Source organism: Nicotiana sylvestris, chromosome 3 (assembly GCF_000393655.2).
Source record: "Nicotiana sylvestris chromosome 3, ASM39365v2, whole genome shotgun sequence".
Taxonomy (NCBI): Eukaryota; Viridiplantae; Streptophyta; class Magnoliopsida; order Solanales; family Solanaceae; genus Nicotiana; species Nicotiana sylvestris.
In genome coordinates this window covers 63,522,621-63,541,825 of record NC_091059.1, presented here as the reverse complement: position 1 = coordinate 63,541,825, position 19,205 = coordinate 63,522,621, and the positions used below count along the sequence as shown (strand labels likewise).

The 19,205-nt window shown below is 36.9% G+C and overlaps 2 protein-coding genes across 2 annotated transcripts; both read right to left on the bottom strand.

Moving 5' to 3' along the window:
- Positions 1-1,239: 1,239 nt before the first annotated feature.
- Positions 1,240-1,680, bottom strand: LOC138887453 (uncharacterized). The gene has a single exon (XM_070169208.1). The coding sequence runs from the start codon at positions 1,678-1,680 to the stop codon at positions 1,240-1,242; it is 441 nt and encodes a 146-aa protein (XP_070025309.1).
- A 13,731-nt stretch (positions 1,681-15,411) lies between these two features.
- Positions 15,412-18,671, bottom strand: LOC138887452 (uncharacterized). Its single transcript, XM_070169207.1, has 4 exons — positions 17,960-18,671; positions 17,557-17,755; positions 17,246-17,444; positions 15,412-15,552 (listed from the first exon to the last, which is right to left on the bottom strand). Exons 1-4 carry the CDS (start codon positions 18,669-18,671, stop codon positions 15,412-15,414), a joined length of 1,251 nt encoding a protein of 416 aa, XP_070025308.1.
- Between the last annotated feature and the right edge of the window lie 534 nt (positions 18,672-19,205).

Genomic DNA, 19,205 nt, shown 5'->3' with positions numbered 1-19,205 from the left:
GTGCTCTACTCTTGTTTGTAAAGGAGAATGATGGTTCTATGCGCATATGTATTGATTATCGCCAGTTTAATAAGGTTACAATGAAGAAGAGATATCCATTTCCACGCATTGATAACCTATTTGATCAGCTACAGGGGACCAGAGTGTTCTTAAAGATTGATTTACGGTCAGGCTATTGTCGGTTGAAGATTTGGGAGCTAGATATTCTGAAAACTGCCTTCAGGACTCGATATAGTCATTACAAGTTCCTTGTGATTTCATTTAGGCTGACCAACGCCCCAACATCATACATGCACTTGATAAATAGTGTATAGCCCTATCTTAACTCAGTCGTCATTATTTTTATTGACGACATCTTGGTGTACTCTCGAAGCCAGGAGGATCATCTGCAGCACCTGAAGACCATGCTCCAGACCTTGAGAGAAAAGAAGTTGTATGCAAAATTTTCAAAGTGTGAATTCTTGCTTGATTCGGTGGAATTTTTAGGTCATATAGTGTCGAGTAAGGGGATTAACGTAGATTTAAAGAAGATTGAAGCAGTGCAGAGTTGGCCCAGACTGTTTTAGCTAATGAAATCCGGAGTTTTCTTAGTTTGGAAGGGTATTACTGCCGATTCGTAGAGAATTTCTCATCTATTGCTGCACCTATGACCAGATTGACCCATAAGTGTGCTCCGTTCAGGTGGACCGAGGAGTGTGAGGAGAACTTTCAAAAGTTCAAGACAGCTTTGACTACAGCCCCAGTGTTGGTGTTTCCTACAGGTTCGGGGTCTTATATTATGTACTGTGATGCATCGAATATTGGTCTAGGTATTGTGTTGATGCAAGATTGTCGGGTGATTGCCTATGCTTCTAGACAACTGAAGGTGCATGAGAAGAACTATCATGTCCACGACATTGAGTTAGTTGTTATTGTTCATGCCTTAAAGATTTGGCAGCACTATTTGTATGGTGTCTCTTGTGAGGTCTATGCCGACCACCAGAGTCTACAACATCTGTTCAAATAGAAGGATATTAATATTCTCAATTGTAGGCTCATCGTCAAACAACATCTCCTTCACCCTGACAATGTATTCCATCATAGCCAATTGCTTGAAGATGTCACCAAATATTATTCTACTCCATTTTGAAAGAGCTGCCTTCACCTTCTTGAGCTTCTGCTTGAACATCAAAAATAGATCTCCAATGAAATCTGCTTCCCAATTCTGCCTCACCTCATCCATGAATGTATCATGCTTTGTCAAAAATTCAAAAATCTGAATGGCTTTACAACATTGGTAATCTGCTCCCCACATGTCATGAGTAAAGGTGCATGATCTGATCCAATCCTAATAAGATGATCCACGTTAATGGTTGGCAACATGTTTTGAAATGGAAGGTTCACCAGGATCCTGTCCAACCTCTTGAATATACATTGTGCATTAGGTCTCGCATTACACCATGTAAATGGTCTCTCTTTGTACCCTTGATCAAATAAGCCACATGAATTGATACAAAAGGCAAAGTCCTCATACTCAGAAGGATGTCTTAGGAGTCCCCCTATCTTCTCATCTTCATGTAGCAATACATTAAAATCCCATCCTACCAACCATGGCAACTCCATATCCCTTGCTAAACAATACAAATGATCCCATAATTCCAGCCTCTCTACTGCTGAGCATTTTGCATAAACAAATGTCATTATCATGTGCTACCCCAATTCACGATGAAATACTTTCAGAGTCACTTGTTGCTCTATATCCTCCACTAGTTCCCATTCCACCACTGTATTAAAGAACAACCATATTTGTCCATTAATATTTGAGTAGGCAGTCTCCATGTTCAACCTCCTTCTATATCTATTAATGGATCTTTTCTTTTTAAAAGGTTCCATCAATTCAATTACAATGAAATTGTGCTCCCTATGCATGATGATCACTCTAGGGAAGGCCTGTTGTGTTTTTACAGACCTTATGTTCCAAATAAGAGTCTTGATCATCATTATTTAGATTGAGATGCTGCCCTTTTGGGCATTATTCTTGAAGGTGGTAGTGGCTCTTTATTCTGATTCTTCTTAGTCTTTTTTACTGTCTTTGCACTAGTTGCAGGTGATAAGTCAGCTTCCCTTTCCCCTTATTTGAAATTTTCTGCAATTGATTCATTATCTACTTCTTTGTCCATATGATTTTGTCTTATTCTATTGGTGCTACATTGTGTGTCACTAGATCATGTAAGTGCTGCAAAGTGGTCCTCAGTGGAACATAAGTTGCAGTTCCATTATCTGTTCAGGGACAGATTCACAAGCCATTAGAACTACTTCTACTTCCCCAGCTGAACTTGGTATAATTGCTTACTCCAATTGTTCCTTAGTGTGTTCATTCAGCTCTTCGTTCACCTTACTCTGCTCCATGAAGGACACAACATTCTGCATCATTTTGAATTGAAATTCATAAACATTGCCAAGCCCAGGAAGTACTATAGCAGTCTGCCTAGGAAACACTGTTCCATAGGATCACTGCCCTTCCCATTGCCTGTTTTTTGGTCTGACCCCACTGTATCATGCCTAACTTTCATACATCGAGTCCTTTCTTCAAAGCATATCCTAAAACACCATCTACAAGAGCCAAACTCTCCCTAGATTTGCTAGGGTTTACTGTTCCACTGCCTCTTTTCTTGGTCACAGATGATTAAGCTGAACTAGCTAGTTTTCCATTTTCCTTAGATGCCCCTCTATCATCTCCAATTGATAGACATTATTGCTTCACCTTAGAACTCGATTTATCCCCAACCTTAATTTCTAAGTAGTTAGGGTTAGGGTTTACTGTAGCTGCCATAACATTGCCTGCTTCTTATGGATGATTGTTTTCCTCTTTTTCTTTGTGTAGTACTGTTGTTTTTATGTCCAGCTGAGCTTCCATACCTTCAACTTCATCACTCCATAATGTCTTTCCGGAATTAACTTCATTATTTTCCTCTGGTTGCCTAACATCATCATATGTTTGATAGGGACTGTCATGGCATGAATGATTTGTTGTTCCATTGAGTGTCCTCAACTCCTCCTTACTTGTACCAAACGTTCTATGCACCCACTCAATTGTAAATTCTTTTCTAGCATTCTCGTCAATCCTTTCCTCAACAGGATTAGTAGCATTAGCCTCAGCTAATTCTTGATCTCCTTTTGTAGCTGGAAATTAAATCCCAATAGGAGTAGGATTCCCGGCCCCTTCCTTTTCAAGAACATTCTCAACAACCTCTTACTTCACACACTTCAACTCTTAGAGCTATTGAATCCCTTCCCCTTTAGTACTTGTGATACCTTCCTTCCCAGCAACCCTAGTCCCACTTCTTTTAGTATTAGGGCTAGAAATTCCAGCTTTCTTCAAGTTCTCCTTCTCCTGCCCTTTTTTGGATTGTTCCTTGCCTTGTTCTTGTCTTTTATTCTTTCTATTTTCATCATCCATGCCATCAGTGATCCTTAAGATTGTTTTGTCTGATTCTTGATTTTTCGGTATCTCAAATGAATTTTTGGTTGTAACTACATCTTCCTTGGCCTTCCCTTTCAACTTGTCATCATTCTTGTCATTAGTTTCTTCAATAATGTACCCATTCTTATCCCTTTGATACCTATTCTTCCTTCTTTGCATCTATTCTTGTTTGGTTTGGTTGGAAATAGGTTTCCCAACAACTTTTCCACTGGACAACACCTTAGAGATGTTCGCAGCAATCCTGGTTGCATCACTACTCACCACCACTGCCCTCTTTTTACCTTGATCATCAACACCTTCTTCAAATTTCTTATGTAATTCAGGGTCTATTACCCAACATTCAAACTCATCATGTCCATGTTTCTTACAAGTCTTGCAATACTTCTGGCCCAGATTCATCAGCTTCTTCAACAATGTTAATACATTTTGGAAACTTAGCTAACAAGTTAACTTCCACCTTCAACTTTGCACAACTAGGTCTAGTTCCATTTTGAGTAGCAAGGTCCACATGCAATGGATTACCAACTGCACGAGCTAATGAGAATACACACTCCATGACAAAAAAATTAGGAGGCAATTCTGGGAAGCTAATACAAGCTATGACAACGAGAGTCTCCTCATCAGGTGTCCACCATGGGTTCCACTTTGTGCATCGCATTTTCCACATATATGACTGAGCCTTTAAGTAAAAAGCTAGCTTTGAGAGAAGATGAACATAATCTCCCAATAATGAAAGTCTGATCAACACATGATTGTCCTCAATCAAACTAATAGAACAAGGTCCTTTAATCTAACATTGAATGGGAATCACTTTACGTAATTCACCGGTGATAGGTTTCCCATATGAAAATTTACCAAGAACCGCTAGTTATGACCTTGTTGTACGATTGATTGCTTCACCTCTTGTTTCTTCCACTTCACAACTAGTTCCCCACAAAGTAATTCGACTGGTTTCAATGGTAGTGTGGTTAGGGTTTGCATGAGAGCATTAATGACATTAGGTTTTAGAAGATGTACGTATGTTTTGATTGGATTAGGGTTGTTAGGGATTGTTTGGGGCTGTGGAGGTTGTGGTGGTGAGGGAGACGACTGACCATCCTCCATTGGAGGCTGGCCAATGGCCGGCAAGGCCATCGAAGCTAGGTTTAGGCGTCAAGTTTAGGGTTATTTTGGAGAGAGAAGAGAGTTTTTTCCAACCTCTCTATAGTCTCTTTTCCGTGAAAAAGCAATAGTTTTGATTTTGGGTTCAATAAGGAAGAAAAGATGATAACATGTAACTTAAAATGTAATTAAGTTTTATAACTACCTTCTTTATATATACTAGGCAAACCCTTAGACAAGGCAACAAAAATTTGACTCAGCTTTTCTCGACATTTTCTTTCTACTATAATATGATCTTGAACTTGCAATGGTGTTCTCTTACTGTCCAATAATCGACTTGCTCTATGAACTTCATTTTTCTCTGAATTATACATATTATTACAAGATTTGAAGTTCATAACTTGAGCTGGGTATGAATAAAATTGCGAATTCTCAAATGAAAGTGTTCTTTGGCATGGAGGAGAAATTGGCGGCTGAAGAATTTTTCGTTGAGCTCTTTCTTCAGTATTATTATAAATAAAAATGGATCCATAAACTGTTAGTGACGAGTTAAATTCATCAAGTGCAACACTAAAATCATCAATGTCATGAATGGCTAGATTTTTGTCCATAAAGTTTTTCATGCCTTGTCATGACCCGGAATTCCCACTATCGGGATCGTGATGGCGCCTAACATTTTACTTGAAAGGCAAGCCAACGTCAAATGTAGTTATTAACCATTTTAACAAATTTCAAATACGACGACAATAAAGAAACTGAATAGTCTGTAACAAGGTAAATAAACTAAAAGTGACGAAATTCAAATACAAATCCCAGAACTAGTGTCACATATACATGAGTGTCTAAGACACTACAAATAATGGTCTAAAATAAACCTAACCGTCTGAATCAAATAAATAGCTAAGAGAAGTAGATGTCATGACCCAAAACTCAACTTGTCATGATGACACCTATCATGGTACTAGGCATGCCGACAACTCATACATTACCAACACTTTCAAATTAAAAATACACTCAAACCATTTTAAGTAAGTAAAACTGTCATAAAACTGGATAAAATGGTATAACTCAATACAAAAGTTTCACAAAACTAGGGTATCACTGAGTACATGAGCATCTATACACTACAAGTCTGAAATACTGTCTAGGAAAAATTAAAACTAAATAAATAAGACTGAGGGATAGGGGAGGAAAGTCAAGGTCTGCGAACATCGGGGCAACTACCTAGAATATTTTCGAATGAAATGAACTCTGAGAATTAGCAACCACCATATCTAGAAACACCTTGATCTGCACACAAAGTGCAGGGTGTAGCATGAGTACAACCAACTCAGTAAGTAACAAGCCTAACTATTAGGATGAAAATAGTGACGAGCTTTACAAGTACACAATTATAGAAATTTCAGTACAGAAATGTAGGCATGCTTTAAAGTTTAACAGTTAAAGCCCTAACAAATAAATCAGGTCAAGTTCAGTTGGAACAAGATATAGTACATCTTGGTATGTACATGACAATTATATATGCCAACTGAAGTACAAAATAGTAATGAAATCATATGTATACTCTCAAAATATCAGTCACTCAGTCCTTACATTCACTCCATCCTCACAGTCACTCATTCCTCATAGTCACTCTCTCCTCACAACCACTCAATCCTCTCAGTAGCTCGGCACTCGCACTCTGTAGGTACCTGTGCTCACTGTGGATATGCAGACTCTAGAGGAAAAATTCCAGCCCAAGCGCTATACTAAGAAAATAGTGGCATGAATCAAATAACATGTTGCATTATGCAGCCCGATCCCATAAATATCCTCACAATCAGGCCCTTGGTCTCACTCAGTCATCAGTATTTCTAGTCTCTCGGGCTCTCAACAAATATGATAATCATCCCAGAGAATGGTGATATAATTTATCAATAAAGGACAACAGAGACTGAAATATAATATGCAAATAATAGTTGTGACTGAGTACAAAATGACAAATTTAGCAAATAATTCAATATGTAACACGACCTATGTGGGTCCCAACAGTACCAACTTGTAGCCTAGGCAGGATTTCTAACATTACACGCAGTTCAATTTCTCTAACACATGGTGAAAATGCAGGTAACGACAAGATTATTCAACTATACAGTTTCATAGAATCGACCAAATCACAATTCTTACGGTGCACGCCCAGACACCTGTCACCTAGCATGTGCATCAACTCAACAACCAATCAAATAAAACATAATTTGGGGTTTCATATTCTCAGAACTAAGTTTAGAAGTGTTACTTACTTCAAACTCTACAAATCTCTACTCCAATAAACCTTTGCCTCGCGAATCAGCCTCCAAATGCCTCGAATCTAGCCACAAAAAATTCGATACAATCAATACGAGCTAAAGAAATCAATCCAACAAGAAAATACTAAGTTCTTAATCAAAAGTCAAAAAGTTAACTTAAAAGTCAATCCCCGAGCCCAAGTCTCAGGATCCGATAAAATTTATAAAATCAGAACACCCATTCAACCACGAGTCCAACCATACCAAAATTACTCAAATCCAATATCAAAATCTCGCTCAAATCCAAAAACAATTGGCCTAAGAAGTTTTCTAATTTTGTTTCAAAATTTTCAATCAAAATCACTAATTAAATCAAGGATATATTAATGTAATTTAACCAAGTCCGGGTTAGAATCACTCATCCCAATCAATTCCTTAAAAAACTCACGAAAAATCACCACAAACCTGTTACGCCCCGCAATATTACATTAATATTACGCCCTGCAGTAATATATTACGATGATGTTATGCCTTGCAGTATTACATTACGGTGATGTCATGCTTCATAGTATTAAGTTATGACAGTGTTGCACCCAGTATTATTATGCGTTGAATTTGTTGTAAGGTAATTGACATCAGTCCAAGGAAAAGATTATTTGGAGATTATAAGGATTGTAAGTGATGAATAAATTTGTAAATGCGAGAGGGGAAGCAAGTCGAAGAAAATGAATTTCATTGATATTTGGTATTTCGGGATAAAATAATTCCAACTTCAAGTAAATCCAAGCCAATTTTGTTCCTCAAGTTCAAAAGCGCAGAAGCTTAAATCCGATTTTTGGGTTCTAAGTTCAATCCACGAAACTTTCCAACGGGATAATTATACGGAGTTGTTCATACTTCAAGTATGTTAAGGCTATCCCTTCTTTCTTTTGGCATGATCCACACGATACGAACGAAACGTGTAAATGCACAAATTCCATGAATGACTCTATTCATAAAAGTATTAGAGATATCTATGTTCTTGAATTTTCGTGTGCCATAATATTTTATCATCTGTTCATGGGTATAAAAAACACGAAAGTTGAATGGATTTTACTTTGTGATATTGATCAAGAGGCAAAATGGTCTTATGACATTCCGAATGATTTTATTGACGTACTTTTCATGCATTGCATTCATGTGCATTGACCCATGACCAGATGGCGTTATATATGCGTATATATGTAAATATATGTATATGGGATATGGGAAAAGGTTACGGCATTATATACGCACCACCACTTGATCAGCTGGTATATGATGATGATGTTGCCCACAATGGCTGAAATATGATTCAAACGGCGTTATATACGCGTATATATGTAAATATAATTCAAACGGCGTTATATACGTTTATATATGTATATGGGATATGAGAAAGGTTATGGCGTTATATTCACACCACCACCTGATCAGCTGGTATACGATGATAATGTTGTCCACAGTGGCAGATATGATATGATGGGATGCCCTCAGAGGCTGATGATGTTATGAAACATGTATCTATGCACGACATGACATTCATACGCATATGCATGACGCTAAAAGTAATTTATGATTTACAAAGTTATTCAGACTTACAAGTTGAGTCATGTACTCTATATGTCTTCCATGTCTCTTATGTATTTAATTATGTGCGTTACATACTCGGTATATTATTCGTACTGACATTCCTTTTGCCTGGGAACGCTGCGTTTCATGCCTGTAGGTCCCGATAGACAGGTCGAGAGCCCTCCAAGTAGGCTATCAGCTCAACGGAAGATGTTGGTGAGCTCCATTTGCTTCGGAGTTGCTTGTTTGGTTAGTATGATTTAGACATGTATTGTTTGGTATGGCGAGACTCTGTCCTGACCCTTATGACATCTATGTATTCTTAGAGGCTTGTAGACATATGTCGTGTACGTGAAAGATTGTACGGCCTTGTCGGCCTATGTTTTGAATTTATAAAGGATCATGTTGGCCTATTAGGCCCGTATGTCACATGTATATGATGATGTAATAAGAAAGATACGTTACATTGGTACTTAGTTGAGTAAGGTATTGGGTGCCCGTCGTGGCCCATCGGTTTGGGTCGTGACAAAGGTGGTATCAGAGTAGTTCTTTCCTAGGGATGTCTACAAGCCTTGTCTAGTAAAGTTTTGCTTATAGGTTTGTCGTGCACCACACTTATAAGCAGGAGGCTACAGGGTATTTAGGACTGTCACTCTTTCTTCTTACTCTAGATCGTGTGGTAGATCTCAATTGTAAGAACTCATTTTCCTAAACTCTATCTTATTCATAATACGATGATGCCTACATCTAGAAAGATGGTTGGTAAGGCATTGAATGTGGTTGTGAAAGAGTTGAGTCAGAAAAACTTGGTGAACTTCTGGAAAAGGAGCCTTAAGGCAAGAATATCTACCCACCTTCATGGTGAAAGACAATAAGAGATTCATAAGATATATACAAGTTTCAACAAGTAAAGGAAGTAAGGTGAAAGAGGGTACGAGGTACCCAGCTAATGAAGATCATCCTTATTTACCATTCATGAAGAGAGATATAAGTATTTTGAGTTACATTCAACAGTAACAGAAGTATGTACAATTGGCCACACCGATCTAAGTTATGCATTATGGAACTAACAAATATGGTTTAAGAGAAGGACATAACATCACGATCCGGCTGGGTTTAAAGTAACCCAAAATGGTGGATGAATTGTTTGTATTAGTTAACATTGCTAAAGGATATTGTAAATGTGCTAATAAATCTTCTTGTGAAACACCCAGATGGTTCACCCTAAAATAGTACAGCTAGATATGAGTACTACAAAGACATGAACTATAAGCCTTGATGGGATAAATATTACCTTAAGTGTGGCTCTCATCCCTAGTAGGGCGAGGATGTTGAGCAACCCAAAGAGCCATTGGATGGAGAAAAAGGAAGCTAAAAGCGAAAGACTGTCATATTGAAGTTTTCACAGGAAAAGGGATATGCAGAAATATTAGCAGAGTAAAGAGAAGAGAGATAAGGAAGCTTATGAATAAGGTGCGATACATTGATGAAAATGGTAGAGTGTTACAGAACCTATAGTCAAATGAAGGAAGAGACGAAAGGTGATGTGCATTATGAGAACGAAAGAGTATAGGCCATAAGGTTATATCCTCATTTCGAGAAATAAGTTCGTGACTCCAACGCGACTACCAGAGGGGAGAGTTAATCCCCAGAGTAACAAAAATCAGTATGGACTGGTAAACAAGATAAACTATATATGAATTAGGAACTGAATGATTGGAAAGTACTCGGCATCATGGGAATTTCAGATTTCCTTCTGGCAGTAATAGATGGACCACAGAAGAAGATTCACGATGAATTGATAGAATAGTCATTCAGGGAGATGCTTCCCTAGAGCAAGCAATGTGAGCAAAGTTAAGTTTAAGAAACTATATGTGTCAGTTACGCTAAGTGTCACCCTCATGAGTAAGGGAATTTGTCATCCTTGGTACAGAAGAATTGTCGCAAGGCGAGTAAGGATCATTGATGTTGAGAAACAACGCTAAAGATGAAGAGGTAAAACATCTATAGGTAGATCCTCATGGCTTCAGCTTTTAGTACACCCCTAAAGGGGGGGAATATGGAGTAATATGGCATTAAGTCAGAATTAAGTGGTTCTAATGACTATGGAATGGTAAAGGACGAAAGTGATAAATGAAAGAGGAATGAGATGGCACTTATCCAAATCTTACAGATACACTACGATTTGGTACAAGCACGACGTCAAGGAGAGGAATTAAAGGTTCCTGCCCAAGCTGTTATTAATAAATAAGAGCCAGTACGAGACGTAAGTTAAAACAAAGTAAATAACCCAAGAAAGATTACGAGGAATATTGATATGAGAATGGGCCAACGAGTAGTTAGTAATTGGTCAGGAATATCTCAGTTATGGTTAAACAGGAGGTTACAAACGAGTAATCATATCGTGTAAGATAAACATAGTAGAACTCAACATGGAGAATTCAGCCTCGGAGAATATCATTATAATACTTGAGATATATTCAAACAAGAGTCGGGATAGTTAAAGGTACCGTATGAGTGTTACGGGGATAAAAGAATGTGCTACTAGGAAGGAAGTTAAGATATCAGCTTAGAAGCAACCATACAAGTACAAGGGCATGGAAGTAGGCAACTACGGATGATTATAGGCAAGTAAGGACATCAAAAGGGTCCGTAATAAGCTCACCGCTTTACGAGAGTCAAAGGTTCTCCCTAGTTACTACAACGAAAGACTAGCTGAAAAAATAAGGAAGAAGGATTCAACCTAAGCACAACGACCTAGAGAGAAAATGGTCATGTAACAACAGTCTCGCAACAACATTGTAAGCATTCCAAAGGAAACTGGCACCTATCGTGGTTAATGATACGGGAAGTAAGAATTAAAAGTAATATTTGAGATAATATGAGTTGTATGAAAACTCTGGCAACTGTGGGCACTAAGATAAGCTAAGTATGGACGCATCAAAGGGCAGAAAGACCAGGAAAAGTAATTGCACACGTTTAAAGAAAGCTGAGATGGAATGAAAGGAATTATTCGATCAATGATTCAGAGTTAGTACGTTATGGGTACACTTAAGATTTTGGAGCATTATCCAGGCAACATATTTGTTGATAATCATACAGCTATAGAAGACTTCGATATAAGTTCAAAGAAAGAATTGAGCCTAGGGCATAGACAAAAGATTGAATTGTTAAAAGATTGTATCATAGATATTCCATAACGCCCATGAAAAGCTAAGGTAATAACTGATACCATGAGCCACAGATCGGAAGATAGATTAAGCCTATGTAAAGGCTGATCATAAGGAAGAGGAAACTAAAGAATTACGTCACCTAAGTAAATTAGGAGTCTAATTAATGGACCTAGAAAAATTATAGAAGTTGTGCTGAAAAACATGACAGAATCACTCTTAATATCAGATGTTCACGGGAAATAACACAACAACCATAATCTATAATGGCTCTAGAAAGAAGCCAGTTAGAAGAAGTACCAGTCTCATAAGAAGTCAGTACGAAGCTCCCACCGGATTGTGTATGTACCAAAGGTGCGAGTATTATAATAGAGCTTCATGTTATGGACGTGAATTACACCTAGGTGGAAGGGAGGTTATAAAGGATATAAAAGATATGATACGAGATTTTATGGTAAAAGTGAACAACGTACGAGCTACTCAAATGCAAAAAGTTGTAAATAGTCCATACTTCGGATAGAAGGTTATAAGCATGGGGATCCAATAACCGAGAATGATAGCGGCATCGTCGGCGACATGTCTTCCAGCCTATGGTTTCTAAGTACTCAGAGATCCAGTTAAGAGAATAGAGAAAAGTTGGAGACGATGTGATTTCTTGCTTGACGTTCCAGAATAACATAAGAAAATCTATGGTGCAAGCAAGTTGAAGGAAAGTTTATAAATGGATATGTATAGGTCGTAAGCTAAAGTACTGTAGAGCGACAAAGTTTTAAGGAAACATGAGTAAGGATGAGGAAAGACAAGTGAAAAGGTGACGAGAATGGATAAGTCTTTAGGATTAAGCCCATGAAAACAAGAAGAGCAGACAGTTTCTCTATGTTATACAAAGCTCACTATAGCCTGAATGAACTCAAAGGAATCTAAGATTTATAGCATTTAGAAAGAATGAAATGCTAACCTAGTAATAAAATGAGGGTATAATTGTGACAGATAAAGGATGACATTCGGGCCTTTGTTTGAATAGTGATTTGAAAAAAAAAATTAAGAAGAGAAGGAGAAAATTTTTTGCTGGCGGCACGAAATTAGGATACCCCCATAAGGTGCATCCCACGGAGACACTATGAAATATGATTATGGAAATCACTTCAAATATTCCTCAATGCAACGTAAGCCCTAGCGGTAATGTATTACGTAAGAAGTTTCAAGTCTTAAAGTAAAGGATTATAAATCAACATTGAGGCGAATCAATAATGGTTAGATACAAGTTACAAAGTATGACATGAGATTAGGCCATGATTCTTAACATGAACGGCAATGAAGGATCATTGAAGGACTAGGGAATTATACCTAAAGGATAGGCAACAAAAGTATCTGGGAGCTTGGTAAGCATACCTCAGTAAAGATAGATTGAAGTAAACATTATTGTATAGTATAACCCATGTAAATGTAGTAAAGTCATATGAATAGATAACCAGATCTATGAAATAAAATATGGCCATATTCGCAAGTTCTACAAAGTATCGAGCAAAGGACTTCAGTACACCTATAGAGGCCCAGAGAGGCATCCTATTAAGACCTGTATATACAAAGTAAGGCCTAGATAATGACTAAAAGATAAAAGAAAAAAGGAAAGATGAATCGCATAAGTGCACTTACAAAGCCAGGGTCATACAGGTTGCATGATAGGACATAACAGAAGTTGCAAGATTAGAAAGATTTCGACCACATGTCATGATATGAGCAAAAAGACTAAAGGGGGGAATACCCTAGACTTTGGATTTATTCACAAAGCAACTACTTAAATGGAAATAAGAGTATAAAGATATTCACAAGAGCTATAAGTTACGAAAATGGTAAGAGTATCAATCAACATCCGAGGACGAATGTTCCAAAGGGGGGAATGATGTTACGCCCCACAATATTACGTCGATATTACGTCCTGCAGTAATATATTACGATGATGTTATGCCTTGCAGTATTACATTACGGTGATGTCATACTTCGTAGTATTAAGTAATGACAGTGTTGCAACCCAGCAGTATTATGCGTTGGATTTATTGTAAGGTAATTGACATCAGTCCAAGAAAAAGATTATTTGGAGATTATAAGGAATGTAAGTGGTGAATAAATTCGTAAAGGCGAGAGGGGAAGCAAGTCAAAGAAAATGAATTTCCCCCCGAGCTTGTGGTAATATCATCCTTTCTCTAAACAAAAAATGAATTGAACACACATTCCAAATTGGACCAAGGCACCAAACAATCTAGTAATAGACATAATGCAGAAAAAATTATCCAAAATAAAAGAATGTGGTTGCATTATGTAATTTTCTATTTAGATAATAGGACGTATTTGTTTTAAGGGAAGATCCTACTTAAATTTATTTTCTTAAACTCTTGTCCTGCTTCATTTTTTCCAAAGTAGATCCTTCATTTTTTAAATTGGACATTCTTTTATGTATTTACCTTGCATTCATCAATAAATAAGTCATGAAGATACACATCTGAATGTTCAGCAGCAGATATTAAGGAGTTCTCTTTGAAACAGTGTTCAACTCGTGCCTTGTATCCCAAATATTCGTAATGACCTTTTAGTACTTCAAAAAGGCTTACTGCATGACTGAATAAATATCTCGACTCTTATAAGGAAGTCAGGGGTTCAAGATCAAGTACAAGATTAAACCAGAATTTTCAAAGTCCAATTAGTTGATAGTCATTTCCTTTAGAATCAAAATGTGATGTTAAGACTAAAATAAGAAGAAGAAGAAGAAAAGAATCAAAATGTGAGGTTAGTTCCTATTAAGGTGAAATAGAAGATTAGACCAGAGTACTTATGTAACAGAGAGATCACTTAATAGTTCATAACACATTTTCATTCTTTTACCGTCAGAAGAAGCAGATTTCTATCACTATGAGATAAAATTATAGTTAATATCAGTCCTATAAAAACTTTTCATTATTTCTTAGCATTTCTAAATGGCATTGCACTGCATTATCCAACTCCAAATTTTGTCAAGAAGATGTGTCAAATTGTACCTCACAACCCCATTATATTATGTAACATGCAATAGCTCACAATCACCATTTCTCTCTTTTTTTCTTTTTGTCCTTCCTGTCATAGTGTCTTGCTCGTCCAATTTACACCTACTCAATCTATATTACAAATTATAGAGAAAATCAAGGAAGAGATCCAATTTCCAACAACAATCTGGATATTTCAGATTATTGCTTAAAAACTTCAATTTAAGAGTAATTAATTGATATCAAATGGCAAAAAGATATTGAACAAACAGTTATCCAAAATAATACACAATTACATGTATCTGAGTATCCGATTCTGAACATACATGTGCGAATAATATACATTTTTAACTAAATATAAATAGACAACAAAAATTAAATTCAAGAAGTCATAACTAAAGTTAGTAGTAAAAATAACAAAATCATATATCAACCCGAAAAAAGAGTACCATATCATGCTTACCCGGAAAAGTTCAGGACTACCCAAAACGCTGAAAATCAAACTGTAAACGACTTTGCTAAAAAAATAGAAAATTAAAAAGAACACAAAAAAAAATGAATACTTTGCTAAAAAATTAGAAAATTAAAAAGAACACAAAAAAAAATGAATACTTTGCTAAAGAATTAGAAAATTAAAAAGAACACAAAAAAAATGAATAAACAATAAAATTGACTATGCATTAAAAAGAAACTATTCTCTGACTGAAAGTGAAAGGAAGAAACTCAGTTAAACATAGAAGAGCCAAGGAGGTATACCAACAGATTCCAGCCACCAAACAGAAGTAGGGGAAGAGAGAAAAGAAAGGCTACTGGAAAAGCGAAGACTGGCCAAAGCTTACTGAATACAGGACTGAATAGAGTGGAATGCCGGCAAAACAAACATGGAGATGAAGGTCAGACATATGAGAATTGAGATGAACAAAAATGACATAGAAAATGATGTCCAGCTGTACTCCAAAGTGTAACAGAAAAAGACAAACTAAACTTGGCATCAACAATGAAATTACTAAATTGTCCTGGTTCGTCCCATCTAACTCCCATTTCTATATAGAACTAGATACGTATGCCCGTGCTATGCACGGGCCCAATATAGTAAGAACGTTTTTTAGGGGAAAAAAGTTACACAGGGAATTAATTAAAGATAATTAACTTGCTAAAAAATCATAATTTGGTATGAAAGGGGATTATCAACCCAAAGAAACTTCAAATTAAAAGCCAATCCATATCATAAAATAGAAGAGACCAAATCCAGTATAAATCAAATAACATCCACTAATAAAAGAACAAAAACAACAAAAATTTGTTCAAAGGAACTCTTAGGAACATTCTGTTACTACAAATTATAATTTTTATCTCTTGGATCAAACTCTTCTTCATAAGTCCAATAAATTAAGAGTTGCACGTTAGCCTTTATAAGGAGGGTTGATTTGCACAAAAAATGAAGTATTCTAATCTTTTACCTGCAGTGAAGAAGTAGCATATTTAGTGGGGTGAAAGGAGTCATAAGTAACGTAGTACATTTTAAAATTTAGAGAAAGGAAAAGAAATTTAGAGTAGTCTTGTAAAGAAGGAGCCCACCCTTCACAATATCCTTTCATAAAATGAATAAATTTGTACTATATATAAGTGAGAAAGGCAGGAACGAACACAACTGAAATAGTGCTATTGTGTGCATCATGTGCAGAGACATGATGACTTGAACATCAAACAGCATAAAGCCATAGAACTCCCATTGAAATATCTCTGGTTCCTTTCTTTCCACAAAACATATGCCAAATCATTTTCCTAGTCCTATTCCAAATGCAAAATTTGCACAATAGACAAAAATATAAGACATCTAGCATGCGGAATCATCATCTTAAGACGTCATATGAGACTTCTGCATCAATTTTTCTATCTTATAAAATACTTCTTCAACTGAAAAAGAAAGGAGAAACTTATTTGGATTTCAATAGTAATTTATCTTGTTCAATTATGGGATTGGTTTTATTAGGTTTAATTGTGGGACCTTAGGCACGAAGCTCGGGTTTTAAGCTTCTTGTATATTTTTCAAAAACTATAGTTTAACTAAGTAAATTAAAGTGCTTCGAAGCTGAGAAGGAATATGGGGTCATGGTTATGGATAGGGATAGTTTCTGGTACACTCCTTTACTGAAAAACTGTTGCGACAAATTAATTGAAGAATAGTATTTTCTCAACATTTCCCTAACAGTTCCTTTATAGCTCAGAGTAGATTAATGTGCGATGTCTTGCTGCTTTTCTTTTTTACATTACCAAAAATATAAAAAGAAGCTAGCAAGGACAACTTCTTCTCATTTCAATCAAATTAAAAAAATCAAAGGAAATGATCTTCTATTTTTGATGAAGTAAGTGGAATATATCATAAAATGCATCAGGAAAATGCAAAAGTTACAAAGGAAGTGAGTTTGACAGCTTATTTACAATTGAGTGCTACAAAACTAAAGAGCTGACAAAGTCCAAAAAAACATAAACATCAGAGTTGTTTACAGTAGTAAAGTTAGCCCAGTGAAACAAATTAACCAAACATCTAGCCTTTAAGCAACCTATTGAAGTTGATAATCCATCAAAACATCTACTATTCCTTTCGACCCAGATACACCAAAAAATGCTTGCAGGTACCATATTCCAGACTTTGGTTCTGTCAACTTCTCTTGAGCTCCAGCTCACATATGCCTCTCTGGCATTGAATGGCATAGTCCAGTGTAGACCAAAAATACTAAGAAACATGTTCCATATGTCTGTGGCTACTGAACAATGTAGGAAAAGATGGTTAACAGATACAGATTCTGGTGAGGTTGTCTTGGGTGAGGCATGCATCCTTTAAGGCCAACCAGCTGAAGCAGCAGACTTTGGGTGGCAGTTTTGTCTTCCATATTAGTTTCCAAGGCCATAGATCAATCATCATACTGTTGGAGCACATTTTAGCGTACCTTGCCTTGACAGAGTAAGTTCCATCCTTTGAGTTTCCCCATTTCAGTTTGTCCTTCAGTTGAGTGTTTATAGTGCGATTCTCCAATAACTTTAGCAGGTCTATGTAATCCTCCACCTCCCAATCTTGCAGGTTTCTTCTGAGGATCGGGTTCCATGTGTTGCCTTCTCTGTTATGAGAAACAAGGGATTCTGTATTTCCTGCAATAAGAAAGAGATTTGGAAAAGCTTCCTTTAGTGTTGAGTCCCCTATCCATTTTTCAGTCCAGAATTTTGTAGTGGCCCCGTCGCCAATCTGAAAATGAATGTTATTAGAGAAAGCTCCCCATAAATTGTGTATGCTCTTCCATAATCATGTGCCATAAGGAGTTCTAATTCTGTTGGTACACCAATGGTTGAGTCTACCATATTTTGCTATGATAACTTCCTTCCATAATCCAGCATCATCTTGATTAAACCTCCAGTGCCATTTCATCAACATACTTTTGTTATGTAAGGCTAGGTCTTTAACTCCAAGTCCACCAAGTGCTTTCGTAAGTGTGACTTTGGTCCATTTCACCAGGTGAATCTTGTGACTGATGTTATTCCCTTCCCATAGAAAGTTCCTTCTTATCCTGTCCAATTGCTTTTGAACCTTTGTTGGGATAGGAAAGAGTGCCATGAAATAGGTGGGTATGCTATCTAATACATTATTGATAAGAGTAAGCTTGTCACCAAGAGATATGTATTGCCTCTGCCACGTAGCCAATTTCTTCTCAAATTTTTCAACTACTGCATTCCATATCTCAGTAGACTTGTATTTGGTACCTAAAGGAAGACCCAGATATGTGGTAGGGAAGGAGCCTGTATTACAACCCATAATGTCTGCTAGTTCTAGCAAATTTGGTACCGAGTTCACTGGGTAGATAACACTTTTGAGCATATTAATGTGCAGGCCAGACATAGCTTCAAATAACATAAGAGTGATGTTTAGGTGAAGGACTTGAGACTTTTCTGCTCCACAGAAGATGAGGGTGTCATCTACAAACAGAAGGTGTGACACAGAAATAGGAGAGCTCCTGCTATTACCCACTGAGAACCCTTCAAACCATTGTAGTTGTTTAGCTTTTTCAAACATTCTACTGAGTCTCTCCATAGCTAGTATAAAAAGGAAGGGTGAAATAGGGTCCCCCTGGCCACTGTCTAATCCCTCTCTTTGGAGAGAAGAATCCCACTGGGCTTCTATTAACAAGAATGGAGTACTTGACTGTAGTGATGCAGTATCTAATCCACTTGATCCATTTCTCTCCGAATCCCATTTGTCTAAGTATTGAGAATAGATAAGACCAACCCAATTTGTCAAAAGCTTTTTCAACATCCAACTTGAGCAAAAGTCCAACTTCCCCCGTTCTCATTTTCCAGTCCAAAACTTCATTTGCTATAAGAGTAGCATCAGTTATTTGCCTCCCCTTGATAAAAGCATTTTGATGACCAGAAACAAGCTTCCATATCACCTCTTTGAGTCTTTCAGCTAGCATTGTAGCTACAATCTTGTAAATGCTGCCTATGAGACTTATAGGTCTATAATCTCTTAGCTCTATAGCTCCTTTTCTTTTAGGGATGAGTGCAATAAATGATGCGTTGAAAGACTTAACCATGTGGCAGTTTTGAT